The following is a 23,833-nucleotide window of genomic DNA, read 5'->3' as shown; positions in this document are numbered from 1 at the left end:
GGGGGGGGGGGGGGGTGGGGGGGGGGGGGGGGGGGGGGGGGGTGCCCCGACCCCCAGTATCGCACTCCTCGGCATCTCACCCCTGCCTGCCGGCAGGAAAAGGTCCCCGTGTGCCCAGAGCCCTTGGTCGGCGTGGGAAGTTGTGGGAGCATCGGAGGCCCCGGGATTTCTGAACGCGTGTGGGAAAACCCACAGCAGCCACCTGACTTTAGCCATCTCCCCCACGGCGTTCCTGTGCGGGGAAAAACCCGAGGGAAGCAGGCCTGAGCTGGGGGAGAATTCTTTCCCAATTCGTTTCCCCCCCCACTTTTACCCTGTTTATTTTCTAGTCACCGTTTTACTATAATTATTTCCCTTATAACTTTTTTTTTTACCCTTTACATTATGTATTTTCTCTTTTTAAAATAGCACTTTGGATTTTATTTCATTTTTAAAAAATAAAGAGAACAAAAAAAAAATAAAAACCACCCTCTGAGAGCCAGGAAAAACGGCAGGAGTTTTTTTACAAGAATGTTCCTTAAAATACAGATCAAGTGAGGCTCGGACATTTTTTTCTCATTTAAATCGAGAGTTTCAGTGCTGTTTGCCAGCTTTTAAGCGCATGCAAAATTTAATCAGTCAAAACCAATTTATTTCATCGATTTTAGCAGCCTGACACGGGTATAATCACTCCTGAACTCAGAAAAAGGGCTACGAGGGATATTGGGGGGCTACAGGAGGTGGGACAGAGGCACGGCTGGGAAATATCCCCTGGAAATACCGTATGGCTGAGATTTTGCAGCCGGAAAAGGACATGGCTCCAGTGAGATGGGCTTGAAAAGTCCCAAAGACCCTCCTAAACTCTGCTTCAGGCTTTGCCGGCATTCCCGTGCTTTCAGCCTTGCACTTCTGCACTTCTGCCCTGGGTTAAAGCTGCTGGAACAGGTTAAAGGATGGTTTGGGGCAAAGGCACAACATCCGGCAGTGCCCAACATTGCGAACTAGAGCTTAAAGAGATAAAGCGAAGGTTAAAATCAGCTAATTCTTCATACAGGAGAGGATTTAAAAACTGTATTGTTTTTAAATTTAAAAACTAATTGTTTTTAAATGATTGTCAAGTGAACTTTCCACCCTGCTTTTTAAAGTCTCCGCAATAAGTTCGAGTTTAAATGATCACTCTTATCACCCGCACCACTCCCAGCCTCACAGGCTTCCTTTAAAGAAAAATAAATACATAAATAAAATGGATTTTTTTATTTTGTTTTCTGTCATGGAAAGATCAGGCCCCAGGCTCGGAGGCACGCGGAGCACTGCGCAAGGCCCATGCTCGCAGAGATGGGGCGAGTGGAGCAGAAATCCCCTTCCCTGCTCCTGTTTTCCCTGTCCTACCCATCGCAGGCCTGGGAAAACTCCCTAAATTTCAAGCTGACAGGGATTCGGGATTGAGGGTGCTCAGACCCGGCTGCCAGCGCAGTGCCTTATTCTTTCCCCTCCACCACAGTTGTACAGTTTCCATCTCTCCACGTGAACTAAACCTTTATCCAAGAAATAATCATCAGAAACCTTTAGGTTCCAGGAAAACGACTTTGTTTTAAAAACAACCAGTGCCACGTTTTCTGCATGAAGTAAAGGTGAAGGGAGGAAAAAAAACTGCAAAAAAACAGTATATACACAGAGAAGCGCCAGACTTGGAGCAGAAAAAACCAGCATGGATTTATTTTAAGGTAAGTACAACAATTAGGACCACATAAGACAAACGAATTTTGAAGCAGGTTAAAGCAAATAGTCCCTAAGGATGGTCAAGGTGAAATCTATTATACAAAACATCACACGTCGTAAATAATAATAAAAAAGTATCAGATACTTTGTCTATTTTTCCTTAAAAAAAAAATCCACCAGCAAAAAATAAATTATTTCCTCATCTTGCGAGAAGAACAGCTCTAAAACGAAAGAAATTCTATTGCATAATTGTACACAGAAAAAGAAGAAATCACTTGTCATTAATTTGGAAGTTAGGAATCGTTGGGCGAGACAAAAATAATCCAGTGAACTCAACTTTAAATATTATATTAATGGCTCTGAAAATCAGCCTGATTAGAAATCCACACATTTTTTACAGCACAACAGAGAACTTAAAAAATACCCAGGACATATATTTATATATATATTTATATACTTTTTTTCCTTTTAAAACGTATAAATGGTCGTTGTGATATTGGTCCATAACTTATTTTTCTGAGACCCCCTATACTTTAGCATATAAAATTTGCCACTTTAGATAGACATATATATATATAAAATGATTCCTTTTTTTTTCTTTTTTTTTCTTTTTTTTTTTTTTTTTAGGAGAGATCCCCGTTTTTTCAAGTACAATTTACTTGTCTGGAATCTAAGGAGGCCCAAAACGGGGCTTTTTGGGATCTACAAACTCTGTGACTCCCAGGTTCGCGGGGAAGCTGTCAGGTTGTTTTTGGTTTGTTTTTTTGGTTTGTTTTTTTTTCCTGCGCTTGGTGTGGTTTTATTTCTCCCGATCTTTTTTTTAATAATTATTATTAATAATAATTTTTTTAAAACTTGGTTTTTTTTCCGGATGGCCCTAGGCGGGGGGTCGCGGCTACTCAGTACTTAGTGCAGTCGTAGGAGTAGGGGGCGGCGTGGCGGTATAGGGAGGGCGCGGATCTGTAGGGGATCTGACAGGCGGAGTTGCTGCTCACCTGGTGGTCGCTGAGCGAGGCGCTCTCCATCCCCAGCCGGTGCGACGTGAACATTTCCCGCACGTTGGGAAAAGTCTGTTGCTGAGAGCCAAAAGTGTGCCCGGGCAGGTGGCTCAGCTCAGCCCCGTGGTTGAGGTACCAGGAGGCGGGGGGCTGCCCCCCCGCCGCCCCTCCGCCGCCGCCGCCGTGCGGGTGCCCGGTGCCCAGCGCGCCGTCCTGCCCCGACGGCAGGCTCAGGGTGCCGAGGGGCGACGGGGCGCCGGTGGGATGCTCGGCCAGACCCTCCTCCAGCGGCGCGCACATGTGGCCCGGCCTCTCGCCGCTGTAGAGGCTCATGGCCCGCATGCTGCAGTGGTAGCTCCCACTAGTGTCCAGGGCCTGGCTACACGCCGCGCTGTAGCCCGACGGCTGCCCCGCGGGGTAGCCCAGCGGCATCCCGGCGCCCGTCCTGCCCGAGGCGGCACTCACCGGGCTGAGGTCCCCCGCGGGGGAAGTCCGCAGGGTCATGATGCTCTCCACGCTGAAGCCCGGCAGCCCGTTGCCCGCGGGGTGATGCTCGGGCAGCGAGGCCTCGGGGGAGGCGGCGGCGGGGGGCGAGGCGGCGCTGCGGGGGCTGTCCCGCAGGGCCCCGCCGCTGGCCGGGCTCAGCGTCTCCACCTTGGTGATCACCGGCAGCTCGGGGGACGCCGTCTCGCTCTTGATCACCACCTTCTTCTCGGAGGCCGGCGCCGAGGCGGAGGAAGAGGAAGAGGAGGAGGAGGCTTCCTTGGGAAGGTCGGCGCCGGGCAGCCCGGGGGGCTTGGGCTGCTCCTTCAGCAGCCGTTCCCGGGCCTCCTCTTTCTCCTTGGAGACATCCTTCTTCTTGAAGCGTCTCCGGCGGCGCAGGAAGCTGCCGTTCTCGAACATGTTGTAGGAGTCGGGGTCCAGGGTCCAGTAGCTGCCCTTGCCCGGCTTCTTGTCGTCGCGAGGCACCTTGACGAAGCACTCGTTGAGGGAGAGGTTGTGGCGGATGCTGTTCTGCCAGCCCTGCTTGTTCTCTCGGTAGAAAGGGAATCGGTCCATGATGAACTGGTAAATCCCATTGAGCGTGATCTTCTTGTCGGGGGCGTTCTGGATGGCCATGGTGATGAGGGCGATGTAGCTGTAAGGTGGCTTCACCAGGTCCTTGGGGGCGGTGGGTTGGTGGGGGTGGTAGGGGCCGTAGGAGCGCCCCATGCCCGCCGCGTACTGCTCGGCGTGGCCCGAGTAGACGCTCATGGGGTTGCCCATGCCGCCGTACGTCCCCGCCGCCCGGTAGTAGTTCTGCTCGCTTAAATACGGCACCACTCCCAAAGCGTTGGGGTCCGAGACGGAGTAGCGAGCCTGCATCATGGAGAGGGGCTTCCCGCGGCCGGGGAGGCGAGGAGGAAGAGGAAGAGAGTGGAAGGGCCTCACCCCCGTCCGGGACCCCTCTGCGGAGAAGGGAGAGAGGGAGAGAGCGGGAGAGAGAGAGAGAGTCCCGGAGCCGAGATAAATCCCAGCGTGTCCTCTAGCAGCGGCACCGCAGCGGCATCCTCCGGGTCGCCGGGGGCAGGGTGGTCTCTGGCGGCCTCTCCCTCCCTCTGTATGACTGTGATTCTTGTACACACGGCTACGGCCCGCGGCGGCGGCGGGCACTGCTGCGGGGAGCTGGGCGGGGGAGGGGGGCCCTGTTCTCGCAGGAAAAGGGAATTAAAAAAAAAACCGAAAAACAAAACGAAAAAAAAATTAAAAAGTTTTTTTAAAAAAAAAGGAGGAGAAGAAGAAGCCTTGCGAAAAAGCCCAGTTCTTGTCACAACAGCGGCCCGAGGCGCTCCGGAGCCCCCGGAGGGGTGCGGGGGGTGCGGGAGCGGCCGAGCTCCGTCCCGGCCGCGCTGCGCAGCTTCAAAACTCGCCCCGCGCCGCCGCCGCGCTTTTACTGCCCGCTGGCCCCGCCCCCGCCCGCCGCCGCCAGCCAATGGCGGCGCGCGCCGCCGCCGCCGCAGCCAATGGGAGCGCGGGATGCGGCGGCCCCGGCAGCATCCCCCCCGCGCGCGTTCCCGCCGCGCCGCGCCCGGGGCCGCGCCGACCCCCGGGATGGGCACGGACACGGACACGGGCACGGGCACCGGCACCGACATCACCCCACCCCCGACCACCGAGAGCTTAACGCTCTGACCCTCAAAGGAGCCCCGGCCGCGGGCTCTGCCCGCTCGCGCAAAACACCACGTTTTTAAGCACTTTTCGGACGCAGGTTGATGGCGAGGGCGGCGGGAGTCGCGATGCCGGTATAACGGTGTCCCAGCACTCGGTCAGGTCGTTTGTCTCACTTTTAAAGTATATTTAAGTGAACGACCCCGCGGTTCCTCGGGAAAGGCCGCCGGGTCCCTCGCCGCGGCGCTCGCCCGGTGGCGGGGGCATCGAGCCCAGGTTCGGCCCCGGTCGCCCGCGGGCTGAGAGGTTCCTCTGTCGCGTTAGGGGAGTTTGGGGTATTTTATTATTATTTTAAAAAAGATCAAAACAAAAAAATAGTGAACGAATTTAAGCGGATTTTTTTTCGTTCCGGGCGTTGAGGCGGATTTTCTTGTGCCTGTGAAATCCGCCCCTCTGCCTTCTTCTCTAATGAGTCCATTAGAGGCAATCAGAGTGGGACAATTAGGGACGCATGGTGACCAAGTGTAGACTCAAGTATTAGGGGAAACGGCTGCGAGTTGTTCTGTTCCACCCGGGAGAAGCGTGGATCTGCCCAGCGAAGGAGTGAAGGTGGGAAACCAGCGATTTCCCCGCTTCGCGAAAAAAAAATTAAATATATATATATATATATTAAAAAAATAGTGCTGCAAAATCGATTCGAGGCCGAAAAGACCAAGATAAGGTTGAAATTAATTAGCTGTCACTTCGGCTGGGCTCCTTCCCGCTGCCTCCCCCGAGTTCGGCTGTTCCCGCTCTGATTCCTAAGCGGTGATTTTTTGGTTTCTTACACTGTAATTCTGCCTTTCCCTCCTTGCAATTTGTGTGGTTTCCTAAGGCTTTAAACAAAGATATTTTTTTCCCCCAAAATCAGGCTGGGATTTTTGCTGGCTGCTGGGACGAAGGGTCCCTTTCCCGCTCCCAGCCGGGGCGGTGGGGACGAGACCGCAGCCGGCTCCGGCCGTGGGAACTCGGTGGTGCTGTTAATTACCGGCGATTTTCTTAATAAGAAAGAAAACGATTTTATGCGAGAACTGGGGGGAGAAAAAAATATTAAAATTACGAGGCAGCTCCTCTACGAGGAAGTATGGTTAAAAATGATCTGCGATGGAAAAATTGATTGCAAAATTTCGCCGGGCTCTTCAAAATTGTTATTTAATTTTGATGGAAATAATTTTATATGTTCTGGGTGATTTCATCCACGAGAAAATGTCCGGGGGATTTTTTTTTTTATGAAAACAAATAGTGAATTCAGCGAGGTCTGAGGCTACTTTTCATGTAAATGTACGACCATAAGAGAAAACCTTTTCTTTTCTGGAATAATTTGAGAACGACTTCACACTTCTATGTTCGGTTTTCAAATAAGTCGTATTTCTCGTAAAAACTAGGGCTGTTTCTCAGCATACACAAGCACATGGGGTTCCTTTAACGATATAACTTTTTAAAATGCAGGAATTTTTAAATGCGAAGTCTGAGCAAAGCTACCCCTGCGGCGTCCCTGTGCTGTCCCTTCCTAGAAGCCTGGAACGCGCTCGAGAAACAACCTTGATTGAATCTTACCTCTCCTCGGCTGAAAACTTTACCGAGATGAATTTCTACAGAACCCCTAGAAGCAACAAAATGTCTTTGCTTGCTGCAGCTCGGGACTGAGCAGACTGAACCAATGGGCTCGGAAAAGCCCGAAATTCGAATGGCTCGAAGGAAAAAAAAAATCGGCATTATGAAAAACAAGCTGGAGAGCCCAGGGAGAGGAGCCCCTTCAAAGAAGAGAGCAGGAGGCGCTTGGAAACGCTCTGTCCCCCCGCCCCGGGCACGGTGGGTTCCCGTCCGCGGGGCTCCGCGGGCGGTGTTTGCCCGGTTCGCCCCGACAGCCACGAGTGGGAGACGCCGGTTTTGCTTCTGCAGCCTTTATCGGGCTTTGGGAGCAGCATCCGAGGCTTTCCAGGCTCGGGGCGCTCCCCGCGCCGGGCGCTCCCGGGGCCGCTCCCGGGGCCGCTCCGCGCTCACCTGCCCGGCCCGGGCTCCGCGCGGCGTGTGCTGCCCCCCAGGGGACACCGAGGGGGTTGCACCGCACCGGCACCGCACCGGGACCCACCGAGTGCGCGGGGACAGCGCGGGCAGCGGGAGGGAGAGGGGAGAGTGAGGGGGGTCACAGAAAGAGAGGGTGAGAGAGGGAGCGGGCAAAGAATAAAGAGCAAGAAGTGCGGGAGGGAGAATGGAGATGGGAATGAGAAAGGGTGAGTGGCAGAAAGGGGGGAGAAAGATGGAGAGGAAAAGTAGGGAAGAAGGGGAAAAACAGAAGAGGAAAGAGAGAGAAAGGAAGAGATAAAAAAGGGAAAGAGGGAAAGAAGAGAGAAGGAAGGAAGGAAGGAAGGAAAGAAAAAGTAAGAAAAAGAAAGAAAGAAAGGAAAAAGAAAGAAAGAAAGGAGAAAGAAAGAAAGAAAGAAAGAAAGAAAGAAAGAAAGAAAGAAAGAAAGAAAGAAAGAAAGAAAGAAAGAAAATAAAACTGTCTAGCTGCCTCTTGCCAATTCAAACAGTGGCACCAGTCCAGCAAAGACCCATCGATGCACATGGATTTCTCCCAATTTTGCATCTGTGACTAGCCCAGGACTGGTCTCCGGCACTGATGGCTACAAGGGCTGACCCACACCTATTTCCCAGCAGGAGACATTGTTGGGCTCAAATGTGTTCACTCAGACCAGCCCCTCCTGCCCTAATGTGCCTTCTTTGCTGGGTTATTTCATAAGCACAAAAATTTAGTCATACACTGTTTATTCACACATGGAAATCCATTTCACAGTGGTCCAAAAGACCAGTTTCTAGCACCCAGGTAATGTGCTGTACGATGAAAACCTCATTAAAAGCTCTTGCCTTTCGAATTTGAAGCCTATTTTTACCTTTCAATCCTGAAACCCCAGTACAGCATTAGCACTGGTTTGATTCTTTGGGTGCATTTTGGCTGTTTTCTGTGGCTGCCCTTGTGTGTTCAGCCTGCACTTCAGAGAAATGATTCCTGCAGCAAAGGGAGATTCTTTCAGCATTATTCACTGGCTTTGGATTATCTGTCTCTCCCTTTTTCTAGGTGTTTTCCCAACTTGTGGGTGTTTCAAACAAGAGCTGCATTTTGTCTTTTGTGCCAAAATCCAGGATTCCTCTTCAACATCTTTCACTGTTGATAAAATGGGTATTAGAAGTGATTCAGGCATGTCCAACAGACTAATTTAATTCATAAGGATGTTGGTAGCCCTATCTGCTTCCCAATGAAAAGAGAAGTTTTCCAGTGGCATCTGTAGGAGCTGTATGAGGCTGCTGGAGCTACAGCTAAAGGCTGCAGTGTGCGTGACAGAAGAGACCCTGCAAAAGTGATTTGGACCAAATTTCAGACCTGTGGAAGCCAAAGAGAGAATTAAACCATCAGGAAAGATGCCACCTATCAGCAAACTCCTCATTTGCTTGAGGCAGGCTGCCTGATTTCTAGAAAGCCAGCTCAGGCCCCTGTATTTGGAAGCAAATCCACGTAAGGAACAGCTTTACTGAGCATGGTTGGAGGGAGTTGTAGGTGGTCTGGAAGGATCTCAGCCCCTCTTGATTGTTAATGTATTAATTAATAGCACTGTTGCTACCACCCTCACTTTCCCTCCTCAAAGGAGAGGAGGAAGAGTGTGGAGTGGGGACAAGTCCCAGGGGCTGCAGCCTGGTGATTTTGTGGCAGTGGACAGACAGACAGCACTGGCACTTCCAGCCCAGGAGCACAAATCACTCCTGAGTTACAGGGAGGCTGTAAATTGCTCACCAAGGGCCTGATCCCGAACTCCCCGCGGAGATATCAGAGTCACGGGGAGTTTTCCGTGAGTAGGAAGTGGAGGAATGAGCTTCAAACATTCAGGCCCAGCTCCACATGGGTGGTCTGTTATGCCTGGATGGATTCCCACCGGCTCCAGCCGCGTTCCGAGGTAGTGGAAAGGCTCTTCCCAAACGCACCCCAATGCAGATCCAGCACTCTGAGCACTCTGAGCGCTTACGAGGGACCCCAGTGAAAATGCGAAGCCTCAGGCTCACCGAAATTATATTAATCCCACTTCGGAAAACATGGTTGGAGGGGAAAAGCTCCTGAACCACTTTGTAGAATCTTTCAACAGCCTTTGAGAGAAAAGGTGTTTCCATCTGCAGCTGCTCAGAGAGGAGCATCACAGTTTATTCTGGTTTTTGGGTTGGCAGAACAGCCGTCAGCTCTGAGGGGGATGTGGAGCAGCAGCACCCGAGCCAAGCAAATCAGAAACCGAATTCTAAAGCCATTTATTTCCACCATTCCCTGATACACTTTAAAATAAACCTCTGTTTCATTGTTCCCATGACCCCTCCATCCCGCTTCGCTCAGGAATGTCGGGATTCTCCACGTCCTCCCTCTTCTTGGGGGTAATTGTGGGATACACTAATTCTACAAATAATAAATTGTGCAAATAAATCATTTATTATCCTATTAAACGCGAACAAGAAGTGCACTGTCTGAAAGCCGGCAGGCTGGGAAACCCACGTAGGGGCTGGACATTGTTTTATCCACGACTGGCCGATTTTAAATGGAAAAACAGTTAATTTGGGGGGGGTTATTTTACAAAAAGTGGTGTGGGGAAAGCCCGTGGGATTCGTATAAATTGTGCGGCCCGTTAATGCTGCAGCACAGCTTTTTTAATGTTTAATTCGAGAAGGAAATCGGGCTCTCAGAGACCCTCAACCCTCCCTATTTCGCCGTCGAGGCGTTTTGGCCCCTCCGCGCCGCTGTAGGAGGAAGGGGGCGTGGCCAGAGCGGAGACTCCGCCCCCTCGGCGCCCGCCATGGAGGGGCGCGCGGGTGAGCGGGGGCGCGCGGGGGTGGGCGGGGCCGGGCGGACTTGACGTCACCGCTGGAGGGCGATGATGTCACTGCTGGGTGTGGGAGTGACGTCACTACTGAGGAGTGAGGGAAGGCCCCCCTTTCACCTCCGCCTCCCTCCCCCCGCAGGTGCCTCCTCCAAGTGGGACATCCGGGAGAAGGTTTGGGATCACCTGGAGAGCACCGGCCTGGCCGAGTTCCCGCGGCCCGTCCACCGCCGCATCCCCAACTTCAAGGTACCGCCCACCCCCCTCGTCTCCCGGTGCTCCGAGCTCCGTCCAGCCCGGCCTGGGACACTCCCAGGGATACAGAGGCAACCGTTCCGTTCTGCCTCAGTTTTGTGGGATATGGTTTTCCTGTTTAACATAAAATGGGTGCTGAAGTGGGTGGAGGAAGGTTGAGGCTTCATCGCGCCCTAAATCAGGGGATATCAGCTTAAATTACAGGAGGAGCGTGTGCTTTGCTAAGCTGGGGCTCCTCAGTTAAGTAGCGAATCTTCTGAGCTTTCAGTATAATCACTGTCAAGGGAGAGCCTTGTCCAGGAATTCTTCATTTTAAAAAAGTTTTTATGGCTTGTGTTTAAAGGAATCTATTTATATTCAGTTACTAAAAAGGAAAATTGATCTCTGCCTTTCTTTGATGATGTGATGTTGATGTCTGTCTTTCTTTAGGTGTGAATGAGGGGGAATTTAGGCAAAGGGGTTGTACTTGGATCCCCTCTTTTTCTGTGAGATAACCCAGCACTCAGCTTGTATGAGAGTTTCCCACAGAACAATCACGAAATGAACACTCTGTCCCCCATATTTAAAATCTGGAGAAATCAGCCCCTCCAGAGGATGACAGGTGGTAAATTGGCATCTGTGCTGTGAGCTCCTCAGTGATGCACTGATATCCTCTGCAAACAGGGTGCCTCCCACGCTGCCACGAGGCTTCTGGCTTTGCAGGAGTTCAGAGTTGCCAGGACTGTAAAGATAAACCCCGATGCCCCCCAGAGGAATGCTCGCTTCCTCACGCTGGAAGTAAGTGAAGGTGTTCTCTTCTTCCTTCCTTTCCTGCCCTAGGGCTCTCTCCAGGCCTGCTCCTCTATCCAAGAGCTGGATGTGTTCAGCAGAGCACGGGAGGTTAAGGTGGATCCTGACAAACCTTTGGAAGGGGTTCGGCTGGCAGCTCTGCAGGTAATGGCACCTCTGCACCCCTGAGGAGGGGAGTGCAGAGCTTGGCAGCATCCTACCATCAATACCTGCCATTTCTCAGGCAGCTTGTTCATGTAAGAAAGAATATCTCTGCCCTTCTGGCAAATGGCCAAGGTGCAGGTAAGGTTCGGGGAAATTAATGTGTTTCTGCAGAGCAGTAGCTGTTTCACCATCGCTGTGTTCGTACTCTCCAAAACACAATTTGAGGAAGCCTTGCCTCAAATTATCACAAGGTAAATGTGTGACAAACTTATCTGAGACCTGTACATGTTTAGGAGCTGATCTATGTAGCTTATTTGTGGACATGCACTTTGGATCAATAAGTATTCACATAATCACAGGATGATTTGGGTTGAAAGGGACCTTAAAGCTCATCCAGTTCTACCCCCTGCCATGGGCAGGGACACCTTCCACTAGACCTGGTTGCTCCAAGCCCCATCCAGCCTGGCCTTGGACACTTCCAGGAATGGGGCAGCCACAGCTTCTCCGGGCAGCCTGTGCCAGGGCCTCACCACCCTCACAGGGAAGAATTCCTTCCCAGTATCCCATCTAACTCTGCCCTCTGGCAGTGGGAAGCCATTCCTCATCATAAAGACATTATAAGATACACCTTAAAAAAATATGTAAAGATACACCTTTAAAGGGGGAATGTCTTTAAAGGTTAAAGGTGTGTCTTACTTTTTATTTCTTAAATAAACCCTTGTCTGGAATTTTCCTGTACTAAAGGGGATGAACCTGCAAGCGCTAAACAATAAATAACACTAATTACTCTCTAGCAAATTAGATGGTTGGCAACATAATTTTTACTGTGTGACAGTAAAATTATTTCTTTAGTGTAAAACAAGCCTTTTAATGTGGCAACTTCTTCTATTCCACAGGCAAGGAAGACTTTGTTGGTTCCCACACCACGCCTGAGGACTGGGCTGTTCAATAGGATTGTTCCACCTTCAGGTGCAACTAAGGAAATCCTGAGAATATGTGCCACATCTCAGGTAGGAATGAAAGATGAGGGAGGCCTGAATCAACTCATGGATGACTGTGGTGTTGTGACAGACCAGCTAGAATTTGAAAAAACAGATGCTACTTCAAATATAATTCTGCCACGATGTTATTTCTGAGTCTGTGTACACAACTGCCATTAATAATTTTTAAATCATGGGGAAATTTAATCTTCTTGTTATGTTTTGTTAGCAGAGTGATATTGATATTTTCTCATTACTTTTTGGAACATTATGAGCAACTTTTATGGCTGAGATAGATCTTTATACTTCTAATAAATCATGGTCCTAAGAAATAACTTATTTCTAATAAATCATGCCCCTGTATTCTATAATATTGAGCTACTGAAACCTGTTTAGTGTTTACAGTTTTTGCATAATCTTGATAGAATATTAGGTGTTACTAAGTAGGAAAGATAAGTTCTTTTAGAATAATAGGTCTAAAGAAACATTAATTCTGGCATTTGCCTCAGTGGAGGCACAAAAACGCGGTAAGGTTTTTGTCCTGCAGTGTGGTCTGTTGCTGCCCTCTCGTGTTACAATCTCAAACTGTACAGCTGAAGGCTTTTGGCAGAGAAACCTCTGTTATTTTATATCCCTCTTCAGTTGCTATGAAAACCTAACCTGTACAAAAAGAACAGGCCAGTGTATAGATTTATTTCCTTCTTTATCTCCTGCTCAAGGCACTAAAATTCTACAGTAATCCCATATACAACTGAGGTTGTAAAGGGCTGGTAATTAGTAGTGACTTTCTTTGTTGCAAGTTCTATTGAGGTCATTAACTAATTAAGCTTTTCAGGGTTGAAGAGCACTTTTGAAAGAGACCTTTCTCTTGCCTGTTTCTGTGATCTGTGATCTTACCACCCTGTGTCTGGTTTTTTTCCCCCCACCCAGGCCCACTAATGAATAAATGCTGTTGGCAGTTTATATTTACAAAGCACTGTGCAAACAGTCCTTACCACACTGCTGTGAAGTGGATAATGAACATTAATACTGATAGTCAGCCACAAATTACTGAATTTTTTGGTTTTGTGCTCTACACAGAAAATGTTTGTCTTTTTATTGTGAGCATGAACTTACATTGATGTGAGGAGGATTTAAGCTGTGCACATATATTGAGTGGATGAATCACTTTAAAAGTTCTAAACCTGTGATATTTGAAAGCCCAAGTAAAGATAATTTTTAATTTCTGCAGCTCTGGACCAAATTTTTTTAGGATGTGTTTTTTAGAGAGGAGATTGAAGAGAGGTGGGTTGGGATGAGTGGGGAGAGAGGGAAGGAAAAAAAATCATTGTATCAGTTTGTGTGACTTAAGACTTCTTTATGCTGTAGCTGCCTGTGTCTAAATTAACTTTGCAATTTGTATGGGAGACTTAATTCAGGAATTTGTAGTACTCTGGTATGAGTTTACATAATTATGATTCTAAGTTAGTAGTGCTAAGGTAGGAAGTGTCAGTTGCCCTCATTTTTAGGAATAGATTTCCAATAAAGGGTTTCAAAATATGAGGTTTTGATCCTAAATAAGTAACCTTGCTTAAAAAAAGTGCCCACCTCCCTCAGCTCTCCTTGTAGTGTGCCAAAATTCTTGTTACTGTAGTAGGGAATCTATTCTAGGATTCCCTAGAGGATAACATTCCAGACATGTACAGCTTGGCTATACATGGAAGAGACACTTTGAAAGAGGGAGTTAGTTGGATTTATCAAAATATCCTGGATTTCTGCCTCAGTGGCTGGAAGACTCTGCCCTGAGTGAACCTAAAATGTTTTCCTTGCAGGGTGTAAAAGACTACAGTGTGCCCGTGGGGCTGGATGGGAGAGCACAAGTGGACTTGGTTGTTGTGGGATCAGTGGCTGTCTCTGAAAAAGGTAAGGAAAAGCCTTGTCAGCTTTTCAGGAGGAGGGTCCTAAGTCACAATTCACAATGTCAGTAGGATACACCACGTGTTCCTTTTGGCAGAGATGAATATATCCCTGGAACTGAGTTGTGGTTTGAGTTCTGTCTGTTCTGTGTGACAAATCCCTGATCCCAATCCAACCGGGAAGGAGCAGTGCCTCCAGCACTTAGTGGGCAGGCAGCAGTGTGGTTTAGGGCATGTGGGCCTGTGCTTTGGCCTTCAAGAGAACTATTAAGGCAAGCAATTATTTTTGTTTTGAAAGAATCAAAGCAGGCTCCCTGTTCAGAGGATCTGCTTCACTCACACAGGGTATGTGACAGAACACACATTAGACCTGCTGAGTCAGTACCTCTTTGGGGATCAGATTTTGCATTTTCTACTGTTTTGAAGACCTGCTGGTGGTGAAAATTTTTCCACTGACTTTATCCATTGCCTAAAACAACATGTTTTTATGTGTGTGACCCAGACTCCTCTTTACCCACCTTAACCTATGTTGGACATGAATAGAAGGTTCTGAGTACAGTGGGTAAATAATCTTCTGTGTTAAGTGGACTAAGTTTGATTTATTCTGAATGGGGGGCTCCCATGTTTTATTTCATTTCAGTGCTGATTTCAAGGAAAGTTGCATTCTGTGAGAGATGCTGATCTGAACTTTTCCTGAGTTACAACTCTGTGCTTGGTTTATTTGTTGCAGACTGCTTAGTTTAATTATGTGATTTTAGCAGTTAACCAACTTTCCATTCTGCTGGTTTTTTGGGTTTTTTTCACTGTTAAGTTCTATGTGTTTTAGGCTGGCGAATTGGAAAAGGGGAAGGTTATGCAGACATGGAATATGCAATGATGGTGTCAATGGGTGCAGTGCAGGAGGATACACCTGTAGTAACCATTGTGCATGATTGTCAGGTAAGTTAAAATATCCCCTCTCAAATAATGAATCAGAATTGTGTAATAATGACTGGTCTGGCTGAAGAAGAGACATGGAATAATGTTGGTTGGTTTGGAATCTTTATTTCCACTGTCTGATGTATTTTCATATGTTACAAGACATCAGGAATGGGGCACAATTTTATTGAATTTGTTTTTAACCACTTAGCAAATCTCTTGTTCCTTGTAGGTGGTTGACATAGAAGAAGAGCTTCTTGATGATCATGATTTAACTGTGGATTTTATCCTCACCCCAACAAGAATTATCAAGACTAATTGCAAGCGACCCAAACCTCAAGGAATAATATGGCATAAGGCAAGTTCCCTCTGCTAACAGTGGTACCAACATCCTGTTGGTAAACCTCACATTTTTGAATATAAACACATTTGTTGTCTTAGAAATACTTGGAAAAGGAACAGATATGTTTTTCAGGTGAAACAAAACAGCAGCATCCATGTTCAGCAGCTTTTAAGTGGGAATGGTGAGGAGGAGAATGTATCACTGCAGCTGAGGTTGCTGTACCAAATGGATTCCCCAAAAAAGTGTTGGATGCCCCATCCCTGGAAGTGTTCAAGGCCGGTTTGGATGGTGCTCTGAGCCACCTGGTCTAGTGGAAGGTGTCCCTGCCCATGGCAGGGGGGTTGGAACTAGTGGGTAGAGTATGTTCTGCTCTGGTTATGAAAGCAAAACATGACCTGGTGGTGGTACATTCCTGTTTATGTAGTGGATTAACTTTCCAAGGATAAATTTGTGGCTGGAGCTCGTTTTCAGGTAGAGGAACAGTGACTTTATACTGTTTTAAACCAGGAATCTTTATTTATTGATCATTATTGTATTATGGGTTTGCCCTTTCTCCCCCCTGCCCAGATTGTCAGAAACTTCCTCAGCTTCACAAATAGTTTCAGAAAAGCATTTAGTGAATTGTTTTACTGGAAGTTCATGCGGGGAAAACTTTTCCTTTGTCATTGGATTTTCATTTCTGAAAACATCCAGTTAGGGAGCAGACACAATCCTGCATGATTGAGTAACAGTAGGAATACTGAAATGAGAAATATTGTGCCCATGTCTTGCAGAAACTGCTGAGGAATTACTAAGGGAATACTTGTAGGGAAATCAAGAGTTGTTTGTTAAACAGTTGCCAACCAGCAAAAAGAGTTAAATTTCTTTAGGTAATGTATCTACAACAAACAATTCTAGCCAGCACTATTTTTATTCCCATGGTGGGAGAGCATTTTACCCTGCCTGTGGTTACGGATTTGAGGTTATAAATAAATAAATAACAGCTCTGTCTGTACTAGTGCATTTTTTCCATTGAATTATTTTTGAATTGTAATTTTTTTTTAGGATATTATTGAATGTAATTGTGTTGAAGGCCTACCCCTTGTGCTCCATCCATCTTGCCAACATACTTTTGATCACAGTTTGTCTGCCTTAGTGTCAGACTTCTCAGCAAGTGGCCTTGCTGACACTTTTTCCTTTTTTTTTCTGTCTGATTCCCCTTAGCTGCAACTGAATTTTCTCCAGGTTCACTGAGAATGGAGCACTATTGATGCTTTTGAATACTTGAATGTTGATTTAACACCTAAAGCTGGTTTTGGCTGTTCTTTGGAGTGTTGTGTTGCTTAAATAGGAATATTGGAGAATACCAGGCAGTTTTGGGAGAAGAAAAAAGTGTAGTGTCTATATGAAGATGAAAGAAATGGCTGTTATTCTTTCACGGGGAGATAAATGACATTTATTTGGTTTGTGCTTGTGGTGGTACCTCTGTGTTCAGCTCTTGCAGGGAGTGTTATGGAGGTGGGAGGTCTGGTTAATCAGCAGGGTGTTAAAAAGGCAGGATTTGATATGGGCTATTTAAATGTTTGTCCTTTGGCTTGTCCTGGCTATTTCTACATCCTTTTCTCCCCATCCTTTTCTCCTTCAAATCCCAGCTTTGCTGGTGCATTCCTGTTCCTCAGAGCAAAACTAAATGAACCAAGAGGTAGTGAGTAAATAAAGAACCCACTTCTAAATAGGGTGCTTTGCCAACAGAAAGTAGCTTAACTTTATTGTTGAGATGTGTGATGTGTAAAATACACTGTAAAAAGGTTTATCCTTGGGGAACATGTCTGGATCAGGCCAAGACAATGATTAAGAGCTTAAATTACAGGTGTTTGCAAACATGGGATTAGAGCTAAGTGTTGTTGTGAAGGATGTGCTGCCCTGAAGCCAGTAGGATAAACAGCCAGTAACACATACACTCTGTTTTCAGCTCCAGAGGGGTGAGGAGGTGCCTACCCAGCAAACAAATCCGTGTCTCCAGGCTGGATTTCTGTGCTTAAGGAAGTGCTGGAGTGTTCTCGTTTTTTCTGTGCTATTTAAAGATTTCCTATAAAGTATAAGACCCTCAATATCATTAATAGCAAATAATCATTATCAATATCGGTGCTAAACACTCTGGAAACACTTGTAAATCCAATTACTGGAAGGTTTCTGTGGGTAAGTTTTCTGCCTCTGAGTTTTGAGAAATCAATATGAGTTATTGGAGGGCAGCAAGAGCTGCTGAGAGCTGAGCACTCTGGAAAACTTTATTTGGATCCAGTGGAGAATTATTTGGCTTCATCTGTCTTGAAAATCTAACCCATTGTTTCTGGGAACTCTAAATTCATGAAATGACTTACTTTCTCATTTAATATTTTCTATGGGTAGCTGTGATCTTTATCTGGGACACTGTGTATTATATTTTGTCACAATTACCAAGTTAATTGTGCTGTGCTTATTTTAAATTGCAACTATACAGACCAATTAAAATATTTGGGGTCGTGAAGAGGGAAATGAGAGTAGTTGGTGGAAAAATCACTATATTCTAGCAAGCATTTCCTTCTGGTTTTTAAATCATTCTTTTGCTGAGAATTTTATAGCAGTAGGAAAAGATTTTTCCCTGAAGTGAAATGAACTGGGGGGAATCCCTGGGTCCAGTGCTGTGGCAGAGATGGAAACTATCTGACAACAAACAGTTTCTGAGTTGGGTCTGTGATAGAACATTTGGAAAGTAACGCTCAAAAAGTTCACACATCCAAGCTGGCAAACCTTTAACAGGGACATAGTGTTGCCATCAGAGGAAAATTGCTGTTAGTTTAGCCAGGGTTTTGTTTTGCTCTGTGTTTCAGAGGGATTGTGTGAGCAGGGCACACTTCCACACGTGGTTAAACATCTCAACACCTTTGCAGATCTGACCCTTGCTGCAGAGTCCATGGAATCCAGTTTTCTCTGATGGATTCCAAATGTGGGTTGCATAAGTCTCTCCTGAGGGACATTAGCAGACTTCACGGGCTGCCAGCTCCCAGAAATATGCCCTGGGATTGTGTGCACATATTTGGACATTTTGTGCAAATGAATGATAAAATGTTCAACTCTGCTGGCCTGTCCTGGCTGTCCTGGCATTGTCTGTGCTTTAAATCCCTGTGAGCTCAGTGCTCCTTGAAACAAGCAGCTGGTTAAGGACACAGTGTGAGAAGTGGGGTCTGTTCTTGAGGTCTTTATGAACATTCTTGGGTCAGAGACCCTTGAGAGTGGGCGAAAATGAATCTTTCAAACACCGGCTGCTTACCAACCTGGAAGGGCAGGTGGATCTGCTGTAGAGATTTTTTAGTCTTGTTCACAGCCTTCCAGGGCAGCAGCATCAGTCTCCATCTTAGAATAATGGAATGGGTTGGGTTGGAAGGGACCTTGAAGCTCATCTCATTCCAACCCCCTGCCATGGGCAGGGACACCTTCCACTAGACCAGATTGCTCCAAACCCCGTCCAATGTGGCCTTGGACACTTCCAGGGATGGGGCAGCCACAGCTTCTCTGGGCAACCTGTGCCAGGGCCTCACCACCCCCACAAGGAACAATTTCTTCAGTATATCTAAACTGAATTTCCCTTTTTTCAGTGTGAAGCCATGCTCCTTGTCCTGTCACCACAGTTCCTGATGAAGAGTCCCTCTCCAGCTTTCCTGTAGCCCCTTCAGATACTGCTAGGGACTATGAGGTCTCCACACAACCTTCTCTTCTCCAGGCTGAACAGCCCCAACTTTCTCAGCCTGTGTTCATACAGGAGGCACTGCAGTCCCCTTGTCAACTTTGTGGCCTCCTCTGGACTTGCTCCAACAGCTCCATGTCCTTTTTATGTTGGGGACCCCAGAACTGTGCACAGGATTCCAGGGTGGGTCTCAAAAGAGCCACATGTTCCTGTATCAGTGGTATGTGCACATGGGGAGCTGTGGGGAGCAGAATTAAATACCAGGCCCAGCACACTCTCCAATCCAGAGCTGTCCTTCCCTCATCTGCAGTGCACCAGGACTGCACCTCTGCTCCTGCCAGGGAAATCAAAGTGGTGTTTGGCTTGGCCTGTGCTGTATCAGGGGTCAGCATTACTCACTCTGACAGAGGACAAACACATCCTTCATTTTCCCCAGCAAAATATTGAAAGTGGCTCCATTCACTGTTCTGGGAGAACACAGGGTGAAGGGAGCCCTGATGCTCCAGCAGGGATGTTGCAGAAGTTCAGCTGCCACTCCGTTGTTTTGGGATCAGACCAGGTGTCATAAGAGTGGAGGCTCTGGGTTAAGTGCTGGGAGATTTGTGTTGGCACTCGGCATCCAAGACTCTTTTCCTCAGGATTCTGTCCCAAAGGGGCCACATTTTCCTCCTCAGCTCCTTTCCCATAGCCCAGTAATCACGTGCCAGAAGAATTCATCCACCCTGCTGTCCTCTTTCCCCGAGGCTCTCCCAGCTATGGCAGGGAATAGGCAGTGGTGTTAAATGATTAATTGCCTTTGGTGGAGTTATTTTTAACCTGAATCACTTCAGTTAGTGAGATCACAGCACAGACCCACAGGCACTTCTGTTGGCCAACCCCAGAGGGCTGAAGTGTGGAACTGGCCTGGGAATTGGTGGTCAAGGGATAATAGGAAACTTCTTCAGCTGGTTTTGCTGCCAAAGCCAATCATTGAGCTAAATTCCAACACTCAATACAAAGTTTACAAACATCAATAAATGGTTTGGCCTTGACTTTATAGGGATGGGAGGAGCAAGGGAAGAAGTTTTAACTGCAGGGATTGCCCAGGTCCCTGTAGCTGGATCAGCCAGACTTGAGGTGGAACCCTTATCCCTTCCGTCCTGGCTTAGCCTAAAGCAGTAAGCAAGGATAGGGATAGACAAGGATAGGGAGGACTGACCAGCCGGCACAGGACCAAGAAACGTGCAGCTTGTTTGAAAGAGAGGAGGAATATCTTTGGCCTCTCTCCACATGGAAATAAATCATTGCAATCCTCCACAGCTCACAGGACAAAAGGAACTTTTTGCATGATCATAATTAGCAACACATTGTACTACCACAGAGTTCTTTTGTTTGCTCTTTTGCAACAGAGCAGAGCAAGCTTTTTCCTCTCCTCTGCCACCCACTGCCCCCTTTGCCCTTTTGGTTCTCATCCCCATCACCCCAAAAAAAGCAGTGAATTTATTTGCTGAATTGAAACTCTGAATTCCCAAACTGGCATAAGAGTAGGGGAAAATAGGGAAGGATTTAGAAGGTTTGACCCAGCTGAAATATTCTCCTAGACCTCAGGGACAACAGCCCTTAAGGTAAATCCTCTGTGTCTGTTGTGGCAGGAAGATGTCAATTGACAGTATCAAAACTTGTCTAATGTAGTTTTTTTTACTGAATGTTTCCTAATACAAAAAAATCCAAGTGCCAAATCAGCTGCCTTTGTTGCTTTGGCACTGTAAAGGCTACTTAGTGTTATGTTTGCAAAGGGCTGAATTGAAGGGAATGAAAGAATCACTTCATGGTGGTGTTTGATCAGAACTTCGGCTTTTAAAGAGAACAGTTCATAGCCCTTACAAAAATCACAGAATCACTGAGGTTGGAAAAGACCTCTGAGATCACTGAATCCAACCTGTGCCTGATCCCCACCTTGTTACCCAGCCCAGAGCACTCAGTGCTACATCGAGTTGTTCCTTGGACACCTCCAGGGATGGGGACTACACCACCTCCCTGGGCAGCCACTTGCAATGTCTAATCACCCTTTTTGTGAAGAAAGTCCTCCTAAAACATTTCTGCTGTTGTAACTGCATCTTCCTGAGTTTGCCAGGAGTCTGAACAGTAGCTCCAAGAGCTCCAGTCTGATGCCAAAAACTCCTTGTCTCTTTAGTGAGAGGAGATGCCACATCGAAGTCTCTTAGAGAGTGTGCTGGCCCCTGGATTATCTAAATCCACTCCTTGAAAGACTGGGAATTCCAGAGATCATCCTCTCAGTGCCCATCTCTGATTGCCTTAATCTACAAAGTGCTGAGGGTTTGCCCATTGACCTTTCTAACCAAACACTCAGTCCCTGCCTTGGCAACTGAGTTTAATTTCAGGATGAAAGGAACTCTGTACGCTCTGTGAGAGGTTGTGCTTTGGGCCCAGGAGTTGCATGAGAATAGAAAAATGTTTTTCCTGTTTGGTTTAATTAGCATAGAGCTTACATTTCACATAGAGATTTGACAGAGGACAACAAGTGTTCCTAATTGGTGGCCAGTAAAAGCAAAGTAAGGTGGCTTTAGCCCTTGGTTTGATGTTGTGTCGTCACCCGGTGAAGGGGAGTTTGCTCTCAAACACAGCAGTCAGAATTCTTGGCTGAGAAAAACACGTCAGTCCAAGAATCCACAGAGCAATAACTCTGCAAAATCTGAGAATGACAGGTACCTTTCAGAGTGTGGAGGCTCCCCGAGCCCCAGAGGAAGCCCTTGCCTCCACTGCCTGCCAGGTCAGGCCAGATTTGTTGTTTCAGTCACAAAACTTGCTTGATCCCAAACACCTTGACCCCAGGTCTGCACTGTGGCAGAAGGGAGGTGGCTCTGCCCACACTGGTTAGTCCTAATCTGCTGTTTGATATTGTATCAACAGAACTAGGACAGGCTTTTTGTAAGTTATACTTTTATTTAATTTCAGCCTGAAATGAAACCTGCTTGTTTGCTCCTCAGAAGAGGAGCCCTGGGAAAATTAAGGATAATTCTGTTGACTGAGTTTCCTGTTACCTAATCCTGATGTTGCCCCCACCCTGTCTTGGGTTTTCCTCGAGTCACTTCAGGGCTGGGCTGCTCTCCCCGGAGAGCTGTGCATTTTAGACTTGATGTTGTGCAGATCCAAACTCACTGTGACTGTAACTGTAGAACCAGGAATTCAGGGGCTCTGGGATGAGTGAGATCTGCACTAGCCAGGATATGGTGGTGCTGGTCCAGTCCAGCCTGCTGAGAAGTGGCTCATCAGCTTGAGTGCAGTATCCTGCTTGCTCACACATTGTGGGCTACTAGCTTGGGTCTCTGCTAGCTCAGGCATCACCTCCCCAGGCTCTATTTTGCTCCCTGAATTTCAGAATTGGATCTTGTGTTGATGGATGTTCTACTTGTCCAGCAGCCAAGTAGGATTATTCCTCCTTCCAACTGCACTCTGCAAGCCAAGAGCTCGACCACATTAGCTGGGGAACCACTGTGTTTCCTGCCAGTCTCTGAGAGCAGCCTGGGGCATCTCATGCCTCAGATGGATGGGGTTCAGCTGTTGAGGGGAAGAGCCCTTCCAGAAAAGCTGCCTGTGAGCTGGGGCTGGCTGGATGGAGGGGCTGGAGGGTTCACAGTTGGAAGTGCAGTGTCCGGGCACTTCCGCTCCGTGCTCCAGCCCAGCGGGGTGATGTGGGATCTGCTGAGGAGCTGCGGGGGGTGTGTGGGGTCGGATGACAAGGGGGAGGCTGTGGGGATGTGCCACATCCAGAGAACGTGCCTCCAGCTGGGCCCACATCCATGGGAGCCCCGCTCCAAGGCACGCTCCCGCTGCAGGCTTCCACCATTGTGTGACCCAGCCCACGGGATATCCTGTTTGGGGGGAAAGAGCACAAGGAGGTCTGTAGAATGGAAGTGTCTGATGGATTGTGAGCCTGGAGGATCCTGCCAGAGCAGGAGCACAGGCCCTCAGTCAAAGCAAATACAGAGGGATAACAAGGAGAATGCAAATCTGAAAGCTCTGATAAATAAATGTCAAATTGGAGTAGTTCTCAGTTTGGGTCTGATTTGCCTGCTGGATGTACATTGTGCTGCTTGCTTAAAGAGAAACTAATGTTTATTTTTGTCCTGCAGTTTGTGTTTAGGGAGCAACTCCACAATCAGGCCAGCAATTAGGAGCATTTGGAATGCTCTGGCACTCTGCATGGAAGCTGAGTAATAAGGTTCCTCTCTTTTATGGCACAGATGGGTCCTGATGGTCATCATCTTTTTCTGGAAGGCGAGAAATCCTATAGTTATGTGTCTTCCTCCTTTTTAGGTCAGCTATGAGATGCTGGGAAAAATCCCCATCCTAAAGACTCTTCGATACAGGGAGAAGCAGATGGGCAAGGATGTTACTCTCCGAGATGAACATCCACACTTGGCAAACACCACCAGAGCAGCAGCATTGAACAAGGAGATGGCTGAAAATACACAACCACAAGCTGCTACAGGCTCAGCTCAAATGGGACAACACCATGTTGAAAGTGATCCTTTAAGTCCCAGATTAGAGGGATCTGGCACCATTACTACTGTGTATGTGGGGAACATACCTCCCAGCCTGAGAGTGAGCGAGCTGAAGTGTGCTCTGAGGGAATTCCATGTGACTCCTTTCAGACTGAATTGGCAGGGAGCACAGCACAGGGCTTTTCTTGATTACAAGGATCAAGTAACTGCAGAGAGAGCTGTATCCTCCTTGAAAGGCCTGAGCCTCGGGGGGAACACTCTGCGAGTGGAGCTGGCCAAGAGTCAGAGGAACAAAGGGCAAGGAGAAATCAATAGTCAGAAATGAGAATTAATAGAGGAGTAAAAAAAAAAAAAGGCATGCTTTCATTGTTTTGTGAGAAGCCAACCTAAGTTTTCAAGGTTGTCCTCTGGCCTCTGCAGGCCAGACAACACAGTGCAAAGCCAGCTTTGTGAACAAATGAGGCCTCACTCCTGCATTTGTACGTGCAAAGGGGGTTTGTCCAGACAGGTGACACAGGGGCCACTTCTCCAAACAGCTCCCCATGAAGTATCCACATTTTCTGTG

At 47.6% G+C, this 23,833-nt stretch overlaps 2 protein-coding genes across 4 annotated transcripts; one reads left to right on the top strand and one right to left on the bottom strand.

Annotated features, from left to right (window-relative positions):
• Positions 1 to 2,306: 2,306 nt before the first annotated feature.
• On the bottom strand, positions 2,307 to 4,383 carry FOXC2 (forkhead box C2). Its single transcript, XM_027685100.1, has one exon. It carries the CDS (start codon positions 4,062 to 4,064, stop codon positions 2,598 to 2,600), a length of 1,467 nt encoding a protein of 488 aa, XP_027540901.1. The 5' UTR covers positions 4,065 to 4,383; the 3' UTR covers positions 2,307 to 2,597.
• Positions 4,384 to 9,677: 5,294 nt separating this feature from the next.
• MTHFSD (methenyltetrahydrofolate synthetase domain containing) lies at positions 9,678 to 23,607 on the top strand. Of its 3 annotated transcripts, XM_027685201.1 has the most exons (8): positions 9,678 to 9,728; positions 9,879 to 9,985; positions 10,811 to 10,924; positions 11,821 to 11,934; positions 13,716 to 13,806; positions 14,626 to 14,738; positions 14,950 to 15,075; positions 23,081 to 23,607. In XM_027685201.1, the coding sequence occupies exons 1-8, from the start codon at positions 9,713 to 9,715 to the stop codon at positions 23,591 to 23,593; spliced, it is 1,194 nt and encodes a 397-aa protein (XP_027541002.1). In that variant the 5' UTR covers positions 9,678 to 9,712; the 3' UTR covers positions 23,594 to 23,607. The 3 variants fall into 3 exon arrangements, with proteins under 3 accessions (XP_027541002.1, XP_027541000.1, XP_027541001.1); XM_027685199.1 differs by lacking the exon at positions 9,678 to 9,728 and having other exon boundaries at positions 9,761 to 9,985; XM_027685200.1 differs by lacking the exons at positions 9,678 to 9,728; positions 10,811 to 10,924 and adding an exon at positions 10,655 to 10,768 and having other exon boundaries at positions 9,761 to 9,985.
• The last annotated feature ends 226 nt before the right edge of the window (positions 23,608 to 23,833 follow it).

This window comes from Neopelma chrysocephalum, unplaced genomic scaffold (genome assembly GCF_003984885.1).
Source record: "Neopelma chrysocephalum unplaced genomic scaffold, ASM398488v2 Primary Assembly neopelma1_68, whole genome shotgun sequence".
Taxonomy (NCBI): Eukaryota; Metazoa; Chordata; class Aves; order Passeriformes; family Pipridae; genus Neopelma; species Neopelma chrysocephalum.
The sequence above is the reverse complement of the archived record's forward strand: the minus strand, read 5'-3'. Positions and strand labels throughout refer to the sequence as shown.

Bases quoted from the DNA above. Each gene is read 5' to 3' on its own strand.
- FOXC2 (XM_027685100.1), bottom strand. From the start codon at position 4,064: ATGATGCAGGCTCGCTACTCCGTCTCGGACCCCAACGCTTTGGGAGTG.
- MTHFSD (XM_027685199.1), top strand. From the start codon at position 9,791: ATGATGTCACTGCTGGGTGTGGGAGTGACGTCACTACTGAGGAGTGAG. The intron at 14,739-14,949 runs GTAAGTTAAAAT...TGTTCCTTGTAG, and splicing joins CCATTGTGCATGATTGTCAG to GTGGTTGACATAGAAGAAGA. The intron at 15,076-23,080 runs GCAAGTTCCCTC...CCTCCTTTTTAG, and splicing joins AAGGAATAATATGGCATAAG to GTCAGCTATGAGATGCTGGG.